Source organism: Colius striatus, chromosome 2 (assembly GCF_028858725.1).
Source record: "Colius striatus isolate bColStr4 chromosome 2, bColStr4.1.hap1, whole genome shotgun sequence".
In the NCBI taxonomy this organism is placed as follows: domain Eukaryota; kingdom Metazoa; phylum Chordata; class Aves; order Coliiformes; family Coliidae; genus Colius; species Colius striatus.
The window spans coordinates 58,041,881-58,062,753 of record NC_084760.1 but is presented as its reverse complement, the minus strand read 5'-3'; the positions used below and the strand labels follow the sequence as shown (position 1 = coordinate 58,062,753).

The following is a 20,873-nucleotide window of genomic DNA, read 5'->3' as shown; positions in this document are numbered from 1 at the left end:
AGAAATTACTGCGTATTTTTAAATAATTCTATTAAAAGAGACTTTCTTAATACTTAACTCTTGTCCTCTTCATCTTTCATTTTTGTTTTGGTTTGGTTTGGTTTCCAAAGAGACTTGATCCTTAAAAAGGAGACATACTTTAAAAAAAAAAGATACCTCATTGACTTTTTATTTGATCAAATAGGAGAGGGGGAAAAAAAGGTGTTAATTTGTTAACTGTGTCTGATCTGTGTGAGAAACTGGGCTATTCCAGGGAACAGTTGCCTCCGTTAGATGCAGACATTGCGACGTCCTTCCACTCTCCCCATTGGCTTTCTTCTGAGTTGGCAGGATGTCACATATGACAAGTTTCTTGCTTTCCTGGCACTTTGGAAAGCAGAATTTGTGTCAGTCCCAGTCCTTTGGCAGCTCATGAGTGAAGACGGCAGAATGGAGTGAGCAAAGACGCCTGTGTTCCCAGTACTCTTTGGTTGGTTGGCTGCTGGTATTAGCCCTGCCTGGGTCCAGGGCCAAACCAGGGAGGGAATGAACACTGGTAGTCTTTTCTTCCCTTGAGATATTATAAAAAAAAATTTTACATCTTATCAAGTTGTTAAAATGTCAGTGCTTTTAGGATTTTTTTTTTTTTTAGACATTAATTTTGAAGCATAAAGGAAGATTCTGGGTGTGCAGGGGTCTTGTGGATGTGATTTGTTTCTGCAGGCCACAATACTTGGACATGGTTAATACATAGAGTTTACCACAGAAGTTGATTTATAACCAAGCTCAATTCACAGGCAGTTTATAAGAAACAGACTCCTGGAACTAGCTCATATCTTTTTTTGTTTTGTTTACATTCTTATTTTTACCTGGAGTTTCAGAAATGAGATTGCTTTGAGATTGCTTTGTATGTTCCTCTTGAACAGTTTGAAAGGGAAGAGACTTTCCTCCTAAAATTTTAGGTACTAGAAAAAAGGGATGCAAACTTCTTCGAGCTCAAAAAAGATGTGAAACCAATTTCTTATTTTTTCTTCTTTCCTTTGTTCTATTCCCCAATATCATACTTCATCTCTGCCACTACAGTTATTGGGTTTTCTGGGCAGTAGTAGCAGAGAAAATTGACAAAATAATTTAATGCTGGCCCATAAGTTCTAGAAGAATGAGGATTGTCTTTGCCTTTCAGAGTCCCTGCAGCAATGCAGTGATGCTTTGAGAACTCTGTTCAATTTTATTTTGTCTGTTTAGAAAGCTTTAAAACAAAACCAAGGCAGGCAGTTCTGCCAGTTTAATTGAATAGCTTCAGGTTTTGTCTACATTTTTAGGCATATTTTCTAACTAATCTTTATAAGGTCCTCAAATGTATCTGCATATAAATAAGAAGTTTTACGTATACACATGTGTGTATATGTCCATATACAATTAAAACACCAAAAATCTTTTTCCTTTTTCTTTTCCTTACAAACTGAAGAACTGCCTCCTGTTTTAAGTATATGGCTTCTATACTTCTGCAGATCAGAAGCAGCTGATAATGTAGTTGGTAATATCCTACAGTTAGGTATTTCCCCTGAAGGAGAATTATTATACTTACCTGTTCTGTTTTGAGCAGGTGATTTTGAAAAGTGACCAAGCCATGGACCATTTCAAGAGAGGAACTGGGAGGTTGAGATGGCATTTTAATAGGCCAAATGCCATCTGCTTCAGCAGTTTGTAATGTTTTATCATTGACAACTGTAGAGGAATGAGGAAGTCTATTTTGGTGGAATGGACAGATTTCTGTCCATCTGTGCTTGTATTGCAGCATGTCACTTGTACTTTAGATCTGCATGGCTCTGAGCCAAGATGCCAAGATAGAAGCTGCAGCAAGGTCAAGAGGTGGAGAAGCCTGTCAGCACATTCTGTCTCTAATGATATGACAACTGCAAATTGGTGCTTCAGGCACAGCCTCGAGGCAGTCATTATGTTGGGCCTTGAAGCACTGCTTTCTCTAATACCATTTCAAAGGAAAATGCTAACTTCAGATGCTTTTGATTAGCCAAGAGTTTATTGTAGTTTCAAGACGGATTAATTTATATGTTTCTTGAAAAAAAGCCTAAAAAAAAATCATTGTTAGGAGCTTGTGTACAGATTTGTATTGCTGTCTTTCCTGAAAACAAAAAGTAGATGTTACTTCTTTGCAATGACTGAATTAGATAGCTCTGCTATATTTCAAGCCTTTGTTTCTTGTATCTGCGCACCTCTGCATTCGCACATCTGCTATCTTTTCCTTTTTTCTTCTGTTTTCTTTTTAAGTTTAGCAAAGCAATTGGGTTAATATTTTTATGAGAATAGAAAGCTGATTGTAGCAGGTGACCTTAAAGATGCACTGGTCTTCCTCTGTTTCATTAGTGCCTACCAGATTGTTGTTGAGGAGCTACACCCTCACCGGACAAAGCGAGAAACAGGTGCCATGGAGTGCTACCAAATCCCAGTCACCTATCAGTCTGCTCTTAGTGGAGGGTCTCCATATTACTTCGCTGCTGAGCTGCCTCCAGGAAACCTGCCAGAGCCAGCCCCCTTTACTGTGGGTGACAACAGGACTTACCAGGGTTTTTGGAACCCGCCACTGGCTCCGCGGAAGGGCTACAACATCTATTTCCAGGCCATGAGCAGTGTCGAGAAGGTAAGTGCCAAATATACCTTCCTCCTGGAAGGAGTCAAAGACATGCCCATGGTGACAATTAGGACTGTCAGAGTTGGACATTGTAGGTGTTGACAGTGTCACCACTGTAATCCCTTCCATGCTATCACAGCATGGCAGCATGCCATTCACATTTCACACCACCCTTATGTGATAGTAACTGCTACCACACAAGAATTTAATACCTCTCATAGTAATTGTCTGAGCAAATAAATTTCAGTGCTGTGGCTCTGCCTCCTTGGCAAATAACAGCCACAGTCCTTTCCCCAATTCTTAGTACATGCAAGACTTCAGAAGATTAAATTACTGCAGGATAAAGAGAATGTGGGCTGTTAAGCTGACTAAAAAAACATTAAAACTTTTTGAGCCTCTTGCACTGAACATCAAATAAAAAAGTAAAAAATTGTCCCGCTGTGTGTTTTTGAAGAGCCTTTCTGAAAAGATGTACTTCAGGCTTGCTCCACTGCTGTGCAGCAGTAGAAGTTGCTGTGGCTGTCACTTACCTTCGTTAACTCCTTGGCTCTTAAATGTTTGAATTTGTGTAGTAAATGAAAAATGAGGGAGGGGGAAATGATCGTTGAGGAGGGAAAGCATCGTAGACATAAAAGCTTTAGATATTAAAAAATTTTAAATGTTTATAGTTTAGAAAACTGGAAGAAATTGCAGTAATATTTCCATAGAAATCCTCAAATGAAGTGTCCATGTAGGTCAGAAAGAAAGTAGAAAGTACAGCTAGATTGCTAGCTGCTGAGATCCACCAGAGCCATCAGAAAGGAGCAGAAGCTTTGTTTACCCTTCCTTACATCAGGATCTCTGCAATGACTAAACAAATCTTAGCCAGCAGGCAGCCTTGCCTTGGAGACTTTTGGAGGAAATCTCAGCTTTTACCTGTGTTTATGAAAATTGCCTATGCATCAAGTCAGAATACAGAGAAAGCAGGAGCTAATGAAACTACTGGAGCCACCGGAGAACTGGAGAGTTTTTCTGATGGAAAGGGTGGTTCCCTCTCTTTAGTTCTATCTGTATTATATGATATGAAGCAAACAAAGCAAAATAAAGAATAACTGCTAGTCACTCATTTGTATTTCCCTCATACTACATGCATTCTCTTTCCTTCTATTGGCTTTCAACTGACTAAATTTTAAGGAAATTTATTTAATTTCCCTATAAATAAATGGGAGTGAAAAACAAAACAAAAATATTAAGTACAAAAATAGGTCTGTATTTTGCCTTTTACATTTGACAGATAAGTAGATGAGGGAAGAACACATTATTTTTCACTTTATCTTGATTTCAGTGTGTGAGAAAGTTTAATCCTACTGAAAATGTTTTCTCTGGTATGATTTAAAACTTTGGATCAGGTTTCTGTTCCTAGAGGGATTTGGGGGAAGATTCTGGGAGAGCTGCACTGCGTTCTGCCAGGACAGAGATCTAGTGGTTGTAAGATAACCTCTGAGCTGCAGGATATTTAAATAGGTGCCTTACTTACAAATCAGTGGGCTCACCAAAGTAGTGAAAGTATGGTCTGAAATACACTGTAGATTTGGGGTAAGGGTTGCTCTGTGATCTGCAAAAACATTTGCAAGAATAGTGGATAAGTAAATCCAGTAACCAGGAAGAATGCTGATTAGGTAAGATTACATTAATAAACTTTGCAGAGCTTTCATTTAGATTGAAAAATTGTCTTTATGGAACACTTATGGGAAGCCTCAACTCACAACTTTCCTCATTTTTTACGAGTTCTGTGTACAGAAAAATATTAAGATATTTTAACTGTTGCTTGCAAGAGGAGAGAGATCTCAGGGATGTATTCAGGGATGGAGTGCCACGGAGTGCAGGACTAGAGGGAACATATTTTTGTAGAATGAAACTGTCATTATTATATTTTCTAATTACATGATAATATTGTTTAGAGTGATCTAATACAGCAACAGCTGCATCCTCTCACACAACCTTATGCTGTTTCAGTATGTTTGCTTTTAAAATGACTGCACGTTATGCAAGAAGGTCAGACAGCCCATTTATGACTGACCCTCATCTGTTCAAGTTGTCCAAACTGTGCATAGCCAAGTAATTTCTCTGTTCATTTGTTTTAATTGCTGACCTAATTTGCAGGGGGGTGGGAAGAGACGGACATAGAGTATAAAAAGCATAAAAATGATCTTTGCGTTTTCAATTTCTTCTGAAGCACATCACTGTCAAATCACTTCTTTCCTGGGTCGATGACTTGGGTTGTTGATTAACTGTGTCCTCTGTGAAGGGATACCCCTGGTCTGCTTCTGTGCTAATTCCACACTTGGAATCATGATGGAGCAAGTTCCTCATGTGCTTTGGGTGACTATTCAAGACTATCAGGCTACAGCCAAACAAGTTACATTGGACACAGTGCTAACAAATGTACCTTCTTTGCTGCATGATGCTGTTGGAGGTCAACATTAGTTCAGGATTTTTGTGCTATGAAATAACCAGGACTACCAGTCCTTCCTTTTTCTTCCACTGAACCCTCTCTTAGTATTCTTATGGCATGATTTCTATTTGGTTTGAATAACTTGAAATTTGGCTACATCGGAGCTATCCTGTACTTCTTCTCCCCATAATTATCCTGAGTACAAATCAATGTCTAGGTTTCATCCAACTTTTTTAAAGGCAAAAATCATTCAGACTTTTCTTCCTTGCTAAGCCCAGAGTCTTGAGCCACCTTGTTGGGTTGCCCCAGCTTACAGGCAGATGGAGAATGAATTTGTAGAGCGGGGAGGGCAAGAAAAAGCAACTTGAGCTGACTGTTTTCTTTACTTTTTCCTCCCCAACAGGAAACCAAAACTCAGTGTGTTCGAATAGCTACAAAAGGTAAGAGGTTTGTCCCTCCACACGAAGTAGCTTTTTTAATGATATACGGCGTTTCTGTTAACTGTTTGAAAACAAGACAGTATTATCCCTCTATTTTGAACTACTTGATTATCTTAAAATGTTACAGGCTATTGGTTTTTATTCTTTAGTATTGGGCAAAGAGTCTACTGTTCTATAAATATTCAGAATTTAGAAAAAATTCTGGAGTTTTTCCGCTGTATGTGGTTTTAGACTACTCGGGAGCATTACGAGTGGCTGGATGGACTGGAGACTAGAAAGTGCACTTGGATAAACTGCCTGTTATGCTAGCAATTATTTCCAAGCAGGGGTGGAAATAATTTAAATGAAGGACACGACAGTTAATTTTCCTAAGTAAGAGCTCTGAGTGTTGGCTGCATGTAGGAGAGGGTTGTTTTGATGAAGGCTTATGTCTTTGATAGCAAGCGAGGCCCTGGGCTAAGACTGACTGCATAGCTGTGAGAATAAATCGTATTGACCCCATGTAAGGTGGGTTAATCACATACTGCTCACTCAAAATGCTGTTTCATCTTCAAATGAGGACTTACTTGTTCTGCTTATTGTTAACTCTTGCTTTGGCTGTATTTATAGCAATTAATTTTGTGATACTTGATTGTGTCAACATAAGAGTTGTTTGATAGGCTCTGTCAGCATAAACAAGAAAGGAGCTTAACAAATGCTGAAAGAGTACTCTGCAGAGACCCAGCACTACTTACTTGTCTCTTTCTAATTGCGTATTGATATTCAGCATAAAAACCTACTTCAGATATCAGCGAGCAAGCATTTAAAGTACTGCAGTGGCACATAAGCACCGTTTTTTCAATTCCTTCTTTCAATTTAAAACTTGTTCCAATTAAAAGCTGATCCTTCTAGTAAGGTGGGAGCAACCAGACTTTTTCTTGAGAAACCAGAAGATAAAATGTACTTCTTGAGATGTTAATATTTTTTCAGGTGGGATAAGCTAATAAAAACAGGAATTAAAACTGTGAGCTAAGTCTTCTGTGAAAAGTACATCAGCATTATCTTTCTTATGTTTACCTGGCAAGATTAAATGTTTGAATTAACATACATTTGCATAAACAAATACTTATGTGCCACAAACATGTATTGCTAGGATTTGAGTCAAGGAAGAGTCTTGAAAGGCTCAGAAATAGCCTAAAGTATTGCCGGACTGAGTAAGAGAAAGCAGTGGTCTCTTCTCATAAATTTTCTGCATAGTAATATCAAAACAGGGAAGGAATTCGCCTGATGTATGAAGAAATTATTTTTTACTTAACCATGCTCAGCCCACTAATCTCAAAGCAGTATTCAGAGAAGCAATAATTCTGTTGGTGATTGCTTGTATGCCTTCATCTGCTTAGCAGTCACGTTCACCCCACTGGCTGTAGTCTGAAATAAAGGGGAAAGAAGTAGCAGATTTCTTACCATCATGTCATAAGTCTTGCCTCTTACCACTCAGACTAAGAACAAGTTTTCCTGAAGTAATTGTATTACATGAAATGTCAGTACGATGCTCCTTGATTGTGTCACTCAAAACCAAAATGTTTTCTCTGACTTTAATTGATAGATGTGAAATGTAGGGGAAGGCAACATTAGGAGCAAATGCTTTCCCGGGCTCTGAAGGACTGTACTTATCAGGGCATCATTACTTCTAACTCACATTCATACTTCTCAATCAAGTTATACTGGTATTCTATATCATTTTTTAAAAGCTGATACTGATTTTTTTTCCCATGTTTTCATTGTAAAAGTAATACTAACATTTGTTGCACTTTTGAAGAAAAGGTCACATTTTCAGTGTGTAAGTTTTTTCACATTACCTAATGCACCCCAGTAAAGTTAACATACTCTTTTAAAATCCAGCAAATTCTCCTAACTATGTATTCAGTTGTGAAAGTAGTGTCTAATCCTTGTGTCATCTCCTGTGACCTGAGCAGCCTGCAGTTGCCCAAATTTAATTTTGCCTTGAATGTGTTGAAATGACATTAAAAATCAGAAATACCTGCGGTAGAAGGGGGCAGGGAGGGAAATGAGATTAAAGGTGCATGTAAAGGCAAGATAAAATTTCCCTAGTAGTGAAGTTCAGTATTACCAGCAAAAGTACTTTCTCTAGCCTGTGGTTAGTGGAGTCCCACAGTTAACAGTTCTGAGGCCAGTCTTGTTCAACGTCTTCATCAATGACCTGGATGAGGGGACAGTGTACCCTCACCAAGTTGGCTGATGACACCAAACTAGGAGGACTGGCTGATTCCCCAGAAGGCTGTGCTGCCATTCAGCGGGATCTCAACTGGCTTGAGAGTTGGGCAGAGAGGAACCTCATGAGGTTCAACAAGGACAAGTGCAGAGTCCTGCGTCTGGGAAGGAATGACCCCATGCACCAGTACAGACTGGGGATTGACTTTCTGGAGGGCAATTCTGCAGAGAGAAACCTGGGAGTCCTGATTGATAATAAACTGAACATGAGCCAGCAATGTGCCCTCGTGGCCAAGAAGGCCAATGGCATCTTGGGATGCATCCAGAATAGTGTAGCCAGCAGATCAAGGGAGGTTCTTCTCCCCCTCTACTCTGCCCTGATGAGGCCTCATCTGGAGTCCTGTGTCCAGTTCTGGGCTCCTCAGCTCAAGAGGGACAGAGAACTTCTGGAGGGAGTCCAGTGCAGGGCCACCAAGATGATCAGGCAACTGGAGCATCTTCCATATGAGGAAAGGCTGGAAGAACTGGGGCTGTTTAGTCTGGAGAAGAAGAGACTGTGGGGGGATCTCTTTAATATTTACAAATATCTAAATGATGGATGTCAGGAGTTTGTTGCATCCCTTTTTCTGTTGTATCTAGTGACAGGACAAGGACTAATGGGATGAAGCTGGAACACAAAAAGTTCCACTTAAACATAAGGAAAAACTATTTTACTGTGAGGGTGAGGGAGCCCTGGCACAAGCTGCCCAGGGAGGTTGTGGAATCTCCTTCTCCGGAGCTTTTAAAAAGCTGCTTAGATGTGTTCCTGTGTGACCTGATCTAGGTGGACCTGCTTTGGCAGAGAGATTGGACTAGATGATCTCTAAAGATTCCTTCTAACCCCTACCATTCTGTGATTCTATGATTTTTGTCTTGTTCAGGATCTGGTGGATCCACTGCGTATGTTGACACCAATGAGATGTAAAGATGGAAAAAATATGGTAGTAATGTCATGGTTTAGTGCTGGAGAAGTTAATATCTCTGAAATTATAATCTTGATAATTAAATTTTCTTAGATGTGTTATTATTTCCTTGACTAATTTTGTTTACTTGAGCAGTTTCTTATTATAGTTTACATGTATTTCAATGTGTAAGAGTTTTTACATGTATCGTTCCCATGGGTTGTCTTACGTCTTTGAGAAGTGATGAAATAGTTTGTTTATTGGAATCAAACTAATGAAAATCAGAAAATTTAAATTGAAGCACTCATACTTTTTCAAGTATTCCAGGTGAATGTTCTCTTGTGCTTTTGATAACAAAATACACTGAAGTGGGAATTCATCTAAAAGATAGTACCAACGTATATTGCTGCTTTTGGTGTGACTTGAAAAAATGTTTTTAGAGTAAGCTATGAGAGGCTTACTAGTCTCTGGTATATTAAAATACACTTGAGTTAATTTTTCATGGAAGCAAATATTGGAACAGCACCAGATTAAGAAGTAGTCTCCTGAGCAGTTTCTCTGTGCTTGCAGCTGAGGATGAATGCCAGAGTGATTCTTTGATGCCCTGGATTTAGGCTAATATTAGGATTCCTCCTTTCTCTGGACTCCTATTTCCAAAAAACTTCTAAGAATTTAAAGACTGTGACTTGTCTTGCTCTTCTGCAGAGTGGACTAGATTGTCCGAGAGATGTGTAGAAGTTGTACATGTGTACACAGTCTGTTCATATAGGCTTTAATTCTTGAGGAAAGCAGGTTAAAAAGAACTCCTTATGATGCTGGTCATTAATAGGACACACCTAAAGCATCTTTCTGTGATTCTGTAAAGCACGACTTGCATTACAAGTGTAGCTCAGAAAATGTATGAACTGTGAACCATTTTTGTCCTGTGGATACTTTCAGCCAATATTACCTTCCTCTGTCAACCTGAATTCCCTTCCCATTCAGATCCTTACAGTGATGAGCATCAATTAAAAAAAAACCAAAACCAACCCCACATCTGTTAATTGTTCAGAGATGGGTACAGAGACTGAGGTAAGAGTTGAGATATTAATTCAGAACAGAAAATTGGAATGACATTTGGAAATGTGTGTTATTTGACAAAAAAAAAAATATATATATATATAAAACTTCCTAAAGAACGTTCTCAAACTTCCTAAAGCTAATTTGATAAGGCAGCATTCAACCAGTCCATAACATGCTCATATCACAGTGAATACATGATAACTGAGCCTGCATAACCAAAGCATTGCTAGAGGAAAAATTAAAAGTCCAGTTGCCATAGCATGCACTTCCAAGTAACACACAATGTTATTGTCTGATCAGTCACAACCTGGAGTTGAGTTACACTGTGTAAAACTTTGAGTGGTTTATCACTCACACATGATGTTGGCATTTCATTCGATAGTCTAAAATGCTATTGACTGCTAAGGCAATGAAACCAGATTATCATAGTCAGAGCACTGCGATACTTCAAATTATTTAGCGTGTAAATAGACGTTTAAGAGGACTGAAGCTGAGCTGTTATGAAGCAGAGTGCATGAAGCTGATATTTCTGACAGTTTGTAGGCTGCCAACTTTGAGGCTAACACTGATTTACATGGATTCTTTTGTTTTGTTTAGGAGGCTAGAGAAAAACATTTAAAATTTAATTAGAAGAAATCTACTGGGCAGTAAATAAAGAAATGGTGACCCGGGGGGTTGGACTAGATGATCTCTTGTGGTCCCTTCCAACCCTTAAGATTCTATGATCCTGTGATTCCAAAGTAGTTGGAATAAATGAAGTCCAAGGTTCCTCACTCCACATTCAAAACATGAACTTCTTCACCTCCAAAATTATTTTCCCTTGTGATTTTCATTGATATTATTAGTTCAGGCAGTGTGGAACCTCTCTATCTCTATGCACGTTTGGTTCATACAGATGGATGAAAATGCCATTTGAGATGATGTGCATCTGGAAGTAATTGTGAAATAGCAGAAAATGACTTTTTAATCTGATTTGAAGAATAAAAAGGTCTGGGTGGTAACATTTCAACTGCAAGTACGCATTTAGACCACCATCATTATTGCTCTGAATTCATTCCCACAGCAGTTGGGGATTGATCCAAAGGCCTTTGATGTCAATGGGAGTTCTTCCACTGACATTAACGTGCTTCGGATTCGGTCTTTAAAAGTCATAAATCTGTCTAGACCATAATTATTTCCTTAAAATTGTTCCTGATGATGTTTGTGCTCTGAGGGAAATCTGTGAAAGTCAGATCACCTCCTGTAGCAGGATATTCAGATATGTCTGTTATTGATTAATGCACAAATGAGGGACGATGTCAGATGCTAGATGTATGTAAAACGAAGCTCCTCTCACTGTTGCTTTTACATTTAGATCAATAGTGCTACAATAACTTTTAGCTGTACCATCATAATAGGCACTTGTGACCTAAGTGGCAATATAAATTTAGAGAAAAATGCAGATGTTACCCAAGTCACATGTTTCTTTTCACTCATTCACAGGAAAAAAACTATTAATATTTTTCAACTTCAGTGATCTTTTGCATAATGACTTTTATCTCACAAAGAGGAGATTTTAACTAACTGACTGAGCTTTCCAAAGATGGAACAAGAGGATTACCATGGCATGTTTTCCTCTTTTATATGTGAAATTGCAGCAGCTCATCGAGCAGTCACATCTGACAATTCTGATATGTGATACCTTTGGCTGTAAATACAAAAATGAATGATCCTTTGATGGAATACTTGATGATTATTATTTAAAAAAGCAGTTAACTGAGGGACACTTTCAGATTTCCAGATACAAAACCTATAATGTGGGTATTTTCATATATATATGGAGAGTAACAAAATCATGGAATTCAATTACCAAAATTTGACCTGAGTAAAAAGGGATTTAATGTAACAACAGCATTTATTAAGTGAAGCTACCTGATTGATATACGTGATAACAATTTTCAGAAGATGTGTTTCCCATTCTTTATTATAAGATACTGAAGAGAAGTTACTTGTTGCTTGACATCTCTATGAAACAAGGTTTCCTTCTGAGGGTAACAGCCAAAAAACTCTATATTACTTTCATTTTCTTTTTTTTTTTTTATACTTATAGCATTGCCTGTGCTGAACCACTTGTTTTAACTGTATTTGAGAATAACTATGGTCAAAACTATTTTCTAGTTTCTGACCCCTTTCCCAAATCTTCAGGAATATAGATTTATGGCTATGTTCTGAAAGAGTAGTTGGCTGCTTTTGATCAGTACAGCTTTATGGATCAGTAAATCTAGTAAATACAATTAATACATCTAATTTCTTTACTAGAGAACTTTGTTTTTAAACACATTACTCAGTGAATTGGTGTATTGCATGCAAACATTCTTTTATTAAATTTAGTTTGATTTTGAAAGCTATAAGTTTTTAAATCTGTTAAAAAGGAAACACTAGTTATAAGTTTCAGTGTTTTTAAAAAATCAACTACTATAATGAAGAAATTTGGAGTCCAAAGTTATAATAAATATTAACTTTTTATTTGTTTTGAAACATTTCAGTATTTCTGTTGGCCTGGATGTTTAACAAATTACTTTGTGTAGGTGCTGGAAGCAGATTGAACCTTAAAGGTTTCCTAAAAAATAAGAATTTAAAAAATAAGAATTCAGGCAGAGGATTCTAGTTTATATTGAAATATCAGAGAATGAATGTTGGTATGTTTCTTGCTCTAAGTGAAGGATCAGCATCTTAGCATATATGCTTTTCTAATAGGTGGTTGGTGAATATTATTACATGAATAAGATTTTGGACATTGAGTATTTTGAATCCATTGTTAAAGAATATGGAGACATAAAGATAGAAATCTACGGTGTTAACAAAACCCAATAGGCTTTTAACTGCAGTAGAAAATCCTTGATTCCTGTTGTAAATAGATATACAATTAAAAATTTTTAAAAAATTAATTATCATTTGCTAGTAATGCCGTGGTTTGTTGAGGTCTTTTTAGTTCCCTCTACTTTTCCATTCTTTTGCCATTTCTTACTTGCCTTTTCTTATGTCTTTGCCTTCATTGTGTCATTGTAAAATTACAGGAGTTCAGAGAAAGTAAACTATCATAACCTTATAGATCTGGACTCATTAGGCCTTTTTCAGACAGTCAACCTGTGTTCATTTTTATATTGTAATTAACCATATCATTGGATAAAATGTCCCCTTGCAATGGCTGAGGTTCAAGAGTGTGTGAGGTGAGAACAGGCATCAATTGTCGCCTCTTAACAGTCCATCACAGGCATCTGGTGCACATTTGGCCCTGTAGCAACAGGAATTTGGCTTATCATATATTGCAGCAGTGGAGCTTTAGAGCAGCCCTATTAAGAGACAGTACTGTTTCACCTTTTTAAAAAAAGGAGGAAGGAGGGGTCTCAAGGAATTACTAATTGTGTTTACATCTGGTCAGTAGTCTTCAGCAAGAATGGTACCTTCTCCACATTAGCAGGCATGACAACCCTAACAGTCCAGAGGAGATTTAACTGTACACATCATTGATATGTAAGTTGAATTCTGTACCCAATAAAGCAACCAATTACTAGTACTAGAAATATCCCTACATTCAGTCATCTTACTATCAATGTTAGTGCAAATACAGAAACTGCAGCTCAATATAAAGTCAGAATCAGTTGTACTTGAAACTGATTGCATGAAATAATGTGTTAGATTTGGCAATTTTAGTATACACACATCTATTAGATTTAGAAGTTTCTAGGAAATTCCCAGATTATTTTAAAGTGGTGTCAGAAACTTGAATGACACTTCAGTAGTGATGGTATGCTCTTGAGTTCTAACTGGTGTCATCACTGTCCCCTAGTTCTGATGTATTGTCATTACAGAAGACATCATGGATGCATTCAATCTTGAAATAGTAGGAGCTTCTTTCCTATGCTAAACCTTAACACTGGTGAATTAAAGTCTTTTATGTGGCAGATTGATTATATGATTCTTAAGAATGAGAAGTTGATGTTGGTAGAGCACACATAAGCCAAGAAATGTCTGATGGTCCCAGAGATGGTGGCAAAATGCTTGTCAGCAGCTCATTGCTATCGCTGTTACAAATGACTGTGAACTCTCTCAAATTCACCAAAATAAACTAACTTAACATAATCAAAATAATTTTAACTATTTCCCAGTTTAGAATTATTTCACAAGCAGTTCTGAAAGCAGGGAGAAGGGACAGTACCTGCTGGAGCGGTGATGAAAATCAAGGGAGAGGTAGTCTTCACAATTTTGGTGTGCAGCCAAAAGGTCTTGAGGTCATGTTTAGTATTGATGCAAGACATTGAAACTCAAGGTCAAAGCTGCTTCAGTCCAATGACAAAAAACAAACTTAAAATTTTACATCAGTATATGACACCTTAGCAGAGAGGTGATAAGCTCTGCTGTTCTCCATCATGGTATTAACAGCCACCAGAGATGTTCTGAACAGAAGAGGAAATATTTTTTAGCAATAAAACTGCTCAATGTGCATCTGGACAAGAAGGGCAAGCAAAACTTTATCTCAGAAAAGAATGAGACTCAAAGAATGCAAAATTTCAGCAACATCTCAATCAGAAATGTGCTTTTAGATTTTTATAAAAAGCATTTGCAACCCTAAAATCAGCACCACTTTATTTCTCTGTATCTACACACTTTTAACTAAACGAAAAGAAGTTCCACATCATTGTCATGAACATCACAAGGGTTTATTAAACTATCTGCTTGTCATCTTTGTCAAACTACTAAGTGAAGTTCTATAGCTAGTCATCTAGAAACCAAGAGCAGCATTGCCAAATGTAGTAGCACTTCCTAAACACTGTCAAATGTGTTGCAGAGCAAGTTGGTATGGTTGATTGACACTGCTGCCAAATTACTTGGATACGGAGATTGATTCATTGTCGCCTATGTAATGAGATAATAGCTCTGAAGTTCAGGACCGCAAACTGCTTTCTGCTCTGATGAGAAGTTGCATACTAACTACGCTACTTCTGGAAAGATTCTGACCAGAACTGTATGCAGATGGACATGACAGGAGGGACGATCTTTTGAGAAACATGTGGTTTTGCACTGTGGTTATTACAGGCACTGTTAAAGTGATTTTGTAGCCAGGTAAATTCCATGTATAGACAACAGAATTACAACCCGCTGTGTGGTTTTCAATGCTGTCCACTTTGGAAGTGAGTGGATGTTTTTTGTGCAAATTCTGCAATCTGGAAGGGACTGGGAATATTCTCCATGCTTCACAGTGACATGCTGTTGAAGATTCTTGATTGGGATGGACTTCCAGAATGCTTTACTGTCAAAGAGGTCATGATACAGATTGTATCCTTTGCCACTTCTGATTAATATTTGCTTTGTTGAGTCTACAGGAAAGACAACCATATTCAATATCATAGAGATGCCAGAATATTTAACCTGAACATTAAATCAGAGGTCACATATTTGCTGACTTGTATTACTTGCTCTTTGCTGATGGCTGACTATTGATTATTCAGACATATATAAGCAGACTACATATTATTGACTATTTTAGCCTCTCTGCCAAGTGGTCAGGCCAGGCCATTAGCATAGAGGAAACAGAGATCCTGTTCTAACTTTGCTGTGCTGGAAAATATCCTGAGGCAGTTGCTGGTGCCTACTGAAATTTGTAAGAACAGTAATGCTACTTCAGCAACATACTTTTTTCAAAACACCACAGTTAATAGCAAAGTCATGCAAGGGGTAGGAAAGGCCAATATAGTATGTAGGACGTTAAAGCAGCGTGTCTGAAATAAGAGACATCTGGCTTCAAATAAAAGTAAACATCTGTTGTGCATTACTTGTTGCCACTCTGTATGGCTACAAAACTTGGACCATTTATTGTGTTCACATTGAGCATCCAAGCCATTTCCTATGCACTGCTTTCATGCTCTTGCTGCCATAAAACTACAGGATGTTGCCTTGGATGCTGCACTCCTCTCAATTGCTGTAACATTGTCAGCAATGAAGCAAGATTACAGGGCATCCAGTTATGGCAGACCTAGTTCTCATGTTGGACAACAGATTGCTCAAAGCTGGTTTCTATGGGCAGTTGAAATGTAGGGAAAAGCTCAGAGGCAGATAATGAGGTGGTTAATGGGCAAGTTTAAGGCAAATCCTCAGTTATGTGTCATCAGTTTCACAATGTGGGAAATTCCATCTGAAGATTTTCTGCTCTGGCAAAGAATAGGTACTTGTGCCTTCATAACATGCAAATGAAATCAGAATGGTTCTGTATGATGTAAGTGAATATGGTAGCAAAACAGATTATATCTATACACGTCACATTATCATGAAAATGGGCCTCTTTTCTGGGACAATAAAACCAAGTCCTTATGTACTGATGGAAAACAGACGTTGTAATCATTCTTTCTATCCCTGCTGCTACTGTATTTCTGACTTCAACATTTCTGACATGTGGCTTTGACATTTTATGACTTCTGACTTCCATTTACTAGTGGAAGTTGTAAATCATACTTTTTGTTCACACTGGAAAAGGTAGATGGTAGATTTCCCCATCCCTGGGAACATTAAAGGTCAGGTTGGACAGCACTCTGAGCAACCTGATCTAATTTAAGCTGTCCCTGTTCATTGCAGGGGGTTTGGGCTGGTTGACCTTTAAAAGTCACTTCCAACCAAAACTATGCTATAATGCTATGATATGATATGGTGGTTAATGTTGTAGTTTTGCCCAGCCATCAATGAAGCACCACGACAGTCTGTTGCTCACTGCCCCTCATCCACCCCCAACCTCCTTACAATGGTGGAGGCCTTAGCAAGATAACCATGGACCTTGTGGATCAGGACAAGGGCAAGAAGGACTTGCCGCCAATTACGGTTCCAGGCAAAACAGACTCCAGTACTCGACTTAAAGGAAATTAAGGAAAGTTTATTCTACTACCTACAAGAAACAGAAAAGAACAAAAAACAAAAACATGGCAGGATGATGAGAAAAAAAAAAAACCAGCACTTTAAGATCTCCCTGACCTTCGGGTCCACATGGTCACTTGCTCTCTTGCACCACAACCAGCCAGAAAAGAAAGGAAGGGCAGAACAAGAAGGAAGAGGAAGAACCCTCCTCTTCCAGCTTCTTCTTAAAAAGTGATCATGGAGGTGCCCAATTGGCTCAGTCTCAGAACTGGGTCTGGCTCCTTCCCCCTTACCAGAAACAGCTCCACAGAAAAATATGACATTGCATTTTTGAAACATTTTCTAATCGTACATCTTATTGTTTGGATTGTTGGATAATGACAGAAAAAAAAAAATTGTTTACTATTTGCTGGAACTGTTGAACTGTTTTTAAAAATAGTGAAAGGATGACTTTTTCCATATGAGTGAGAGGGTAAGATTATACAATTACTGTAACTGCCATTCAGCTTGCCTCAACATATAGAAGGCAGTTGATTTGCACAAGTGCAGATGCTTTTTAATGTAAACCTTAATGTAAGACTAACACTATTTAGATTATCTGAATTGTATTCTTGTTTTGTTGACCCATTGGAATAGAAAATATGTAGTCAAACAAGTCTCAAATTAATCCTTGATCTATTTCTGATTTCTCAGATTGTGTTGAATTGAGACTATTGTTTCTATGATTCTGTGATTCCCGTTTTGAAATGATGGTGCTGCATTCCCTAGAATTTTGTAAATTTTTAAAATAATGGTAATTCTACATGCTGTAATTATTTTCTGCAGAGAGAAACAGATTTTCTCATAGTTCTTTACTGTTTCTCATTTCTGGTAGTTCATACAGATTTAATCTTGAAGGGATTAAAGGATCTGATATTATTCCAAAATTTAGAAAGATTGACAGTTAGTTCCCATTCTGCTTGAAGGCCTTGAGCCATAATGTTTATACAAGGATTTACATCCGTGTGTTCATCTTTTATGCCACTTCCTTTTGTACATTCAATGGAAAGGATTAACGCTTGCCCTGGTGTAAAGATTTTTAAGGTATTGAACTGTGAAACATGGGCACTGGATCCTTCATCTACTCAGTGGAACATCTAGAAGGAGCCTCTATATCTGAAGTGTGATTGAAGATGACAATTGCTATATGTAATAACACATTTAATTTTCTACTTGCGCATTTACAGACAATTGTGCTGTAGATATCAAATCAGAAGGCTGTTTTGTCAGATCTCTCTCTCTGTTGAGGAACATATGTCACAAGTCCCCATGAATAGTCATCAGATATGAACCATTGTGGTTAGATTGGATTTTGGATCAGTAATTTGAACCATGGAGCGTGTCATTGCTGTTACCAGCTGCTTACATGATCCAACCTAGACCATGCCACACACTAAAATGAGAAAAGCTGGTGCCTATTTGCAGCAGTCACTACCTATCTGTAAATCTACCAAGTTCTTGTTTTGCTCTTGAATAGAATTTAGAAACCTTCATTCTGCATAAGTAGCTGGCCATTTGGGGACTGAAATTATGACACAGGTCATAATTGAAATCAGTTCTGAAATCAGAAATTATGACAGAAGTCACAACTGTCTGGATATAGTAGTGGTGAAAATTAGGTGAAATTTTATACCCATGGAACAGCTGAAAGTATTTTTCCCACATGTTTTTGGAAGTACAAATCTTTTACACTTTATTTTTGAGTAAGCCACTCAACTATTTTGAATGCAAAACAGTTTGGTCTGCTGGAGGAGGAGGAGGTCTGTAGCACTTGGATAGATTGTAAACTAACATGATAGATACTAGTTGCATAGTCCTGCAGCATTTAGAGAACAGTGAGTTGACTTGCAGAACTTCAGCAGCAGGAAGGCCTGTTCATTTGCTCATGGTAGCCTTTTGAGTCATCTTATGTTTGTGATTAGAGAAGCTCAGCAGAGTCCTTCTTCTAAAAAGGTAGCATAGCTGCATTATGTTTAGAGTACAGTCAGAGGGACTTACAGATTTAATGGCTGACTACGGACCCAGCTGTTGAAACTGAACCTGATAGAGTTTCATATGAAGTGATGCTTGTATCTTTGAAGAGAAGAGGAAGAGCCACCTGGGTACTGTTGCCACCTGAGCGTGGAGCAAGTGTGTACTGCCTCATCTGCCACCAGCCAACCCATAGAGGTGATCAACTGTTTGAGCAGATATGTAGCAGACTGTGCATAGCTAGGCCTGCACAACAAACCAATAAGAGACCCAACTCCAAGGTGTGGCCCCTGTCACCACTGAGGTGAGGTCATGCTGCCAGAACAATAGAGTCTTGATTACTACAGTTACTCATTCTGAGATTTGGGAAAATCAGAATGTGTCCATATGCTGAACAGCACACTCGACTAGTTTTTCAAAACTCTAAAACCAAATGACAGCTACTTTTCACCAAGTGATAGAGTTTTTCAAAATATTACTTCTTCCATATTCAAGCCTCAACCTCTCTTCAAAGCAAACACGTTAGTTGTATAGCATACTTATTCAGCCATGGATGGAGGCTTCTTGAGCCCTACCCAGTACAGTAATATTTCATAAAGCCAAATTTTGTCATTGCCATCTCTTGCCACAGCATAACCAGAAAGTCAACATTTGAAACAAATTGCCTTGACATTTGTTAGGCTAAAGGGGAAATGTAATCACGCAGGATAAGCTGGCCGTAAGTCTTCTTTTGTCTCCTTGCTCAAGGTGTAGCTCTTCTCTGAGCATGGTTAAGGTGATTAGAACCAATTTATTCTGTGGTATAAATGTTTGGGACAGAAACATAAATTAAACATCCCTGAAACAGAAGCAAAGTCCAGATATAAGGTCATTTCTTTTGCCAGCTTTGAAATGGGCTACTATATTTTTTAATATTTTTTTTTAATGAGAACAGGTGCTCTCAGCCATTTTCCTATCCTGCTGGTGTTTCTGTAACATTAATTTTGAGAAACATGTAGTCTTTATCTCCTGATTGAGTGTCTAACTAGATGTTTTACAGCAAAGTGAAAAAAAGATATAATCATAATGGACACTAAAAAATACTCAATTCATCTGTAAGTGTGATGGCTACCTTGTGATATTTACAGTCCCACAAGGTATTTTTAACTTGATTAAGCAACTATGAGGACTTGTTTCCGATTTTGGGGAGGGCATGCAAAATGAGAATGCATGCTTTCATTTTGTGCTGATGCCTTTTCGCTGTCTCTTCCTTTTTATTATTATTCCTGACCAGTTTAAAATGAAGTCTTTTTTCCGTCTTGATATGCTGCATTGCCTTTCCTAGTCACGCCTGTGCTCTCTGCACAGTGTACCGGGGCTGCTTTTCTAAAACAGAATGTCTCATTTCTTTAACAGCAGACTCATATAAAAATTAATATTGTAACTTCAATAGCAAGGCAAACAATAGCAAATCAACAAGTGTCAGGAGACAAAAGAAAATGTATGTTCTTGTACCTGAATGATTTCCTGCATTTCTTGAGATATGTTGTGCACTCAAGGCTGAATGCCAGATCTTACCTGTTTCTCTGTGTAGCTGTAGATTTCTTTCTTCGAATTGTCATCTCATTAGGATCAAAGTGTGAGATTTTGGTTAGAGAATTGCTCTCTCTGCTTTTTAGCTATGGAGTAAAGATAAAAAATACAGGTAATTCACCTATATAGTGTGAGCCTAGTTATTGCAGCTGTATATGTGTTGAACATTAGCTTAGAAAATAACAATAACCAACCATTTTTTCTATGCTCTGAGGACTTTCTTTCAATTTAAAGTCTGGCTTTTATTCCACATGCTCAATTTCTCCACTCGTGTGTAACAATGTGATTATTAGTAAATTCCCATGAGTAGCATCAAAGATGCTGTCTTAGGGATATTTTAAGTTTTTCAAGACAAAAAGGACTTGGTATCACAATTATTATCGATTTCCAGTCACTATAAAATACGCACAGATCACAAAAAAGGTTAAGTGCCTAGAAGAATGTAAAGAAGCAATGACTTTAAGTAAAAACAAATTCCAGATTAAAAAGAAATCAGACTGAAGTAAATGAAGTTAACTGCTTTCTTTAGGAGTAAGTATAGAATGTTTTCTTCGTAAGACTACTGTAAATAGGATGTTTTCTCTTTTTCTTCCTAATGCAGACAGGAATATTTAATTTGACCACAAGTAGTATATATTTTGCATTTAACCTCAAATATATTCCAGACTCTGTGTGTTTTTGTATGGATGATA

General features: G+C 37.8%; 1 protein-coding gene across 2 annotated transcripts in view; it reads left to right on the top strand.

Moving 5' to 3' along the window:
* The window catches only part of PTPRK (protein tyrosine phosphatase receptor type K), a 405,248-nt gene that overhangs the window by 329,816 nt on the left and 54,559 nt on the right, over nucleotides 1-20,873 (top strand). For both annotated transcript variants that reach the window (XM_061990648.1, XM_061990647.1), the window contains exons 12-13: nucleotides 2,365-2,638; nucleotides 5,467-5,503. In XM_061990648.1, the coding sequence (XP_061846632.1) occupies nucleotides 2,365-2,638; nucleotides 5,467-5,503 (311 nt within the window). The remainder of the gene's footprint in view (nucleotides 1-2,364; nucleotides 2,639-5,466; nucleotides 5,504-20,873) is intronic.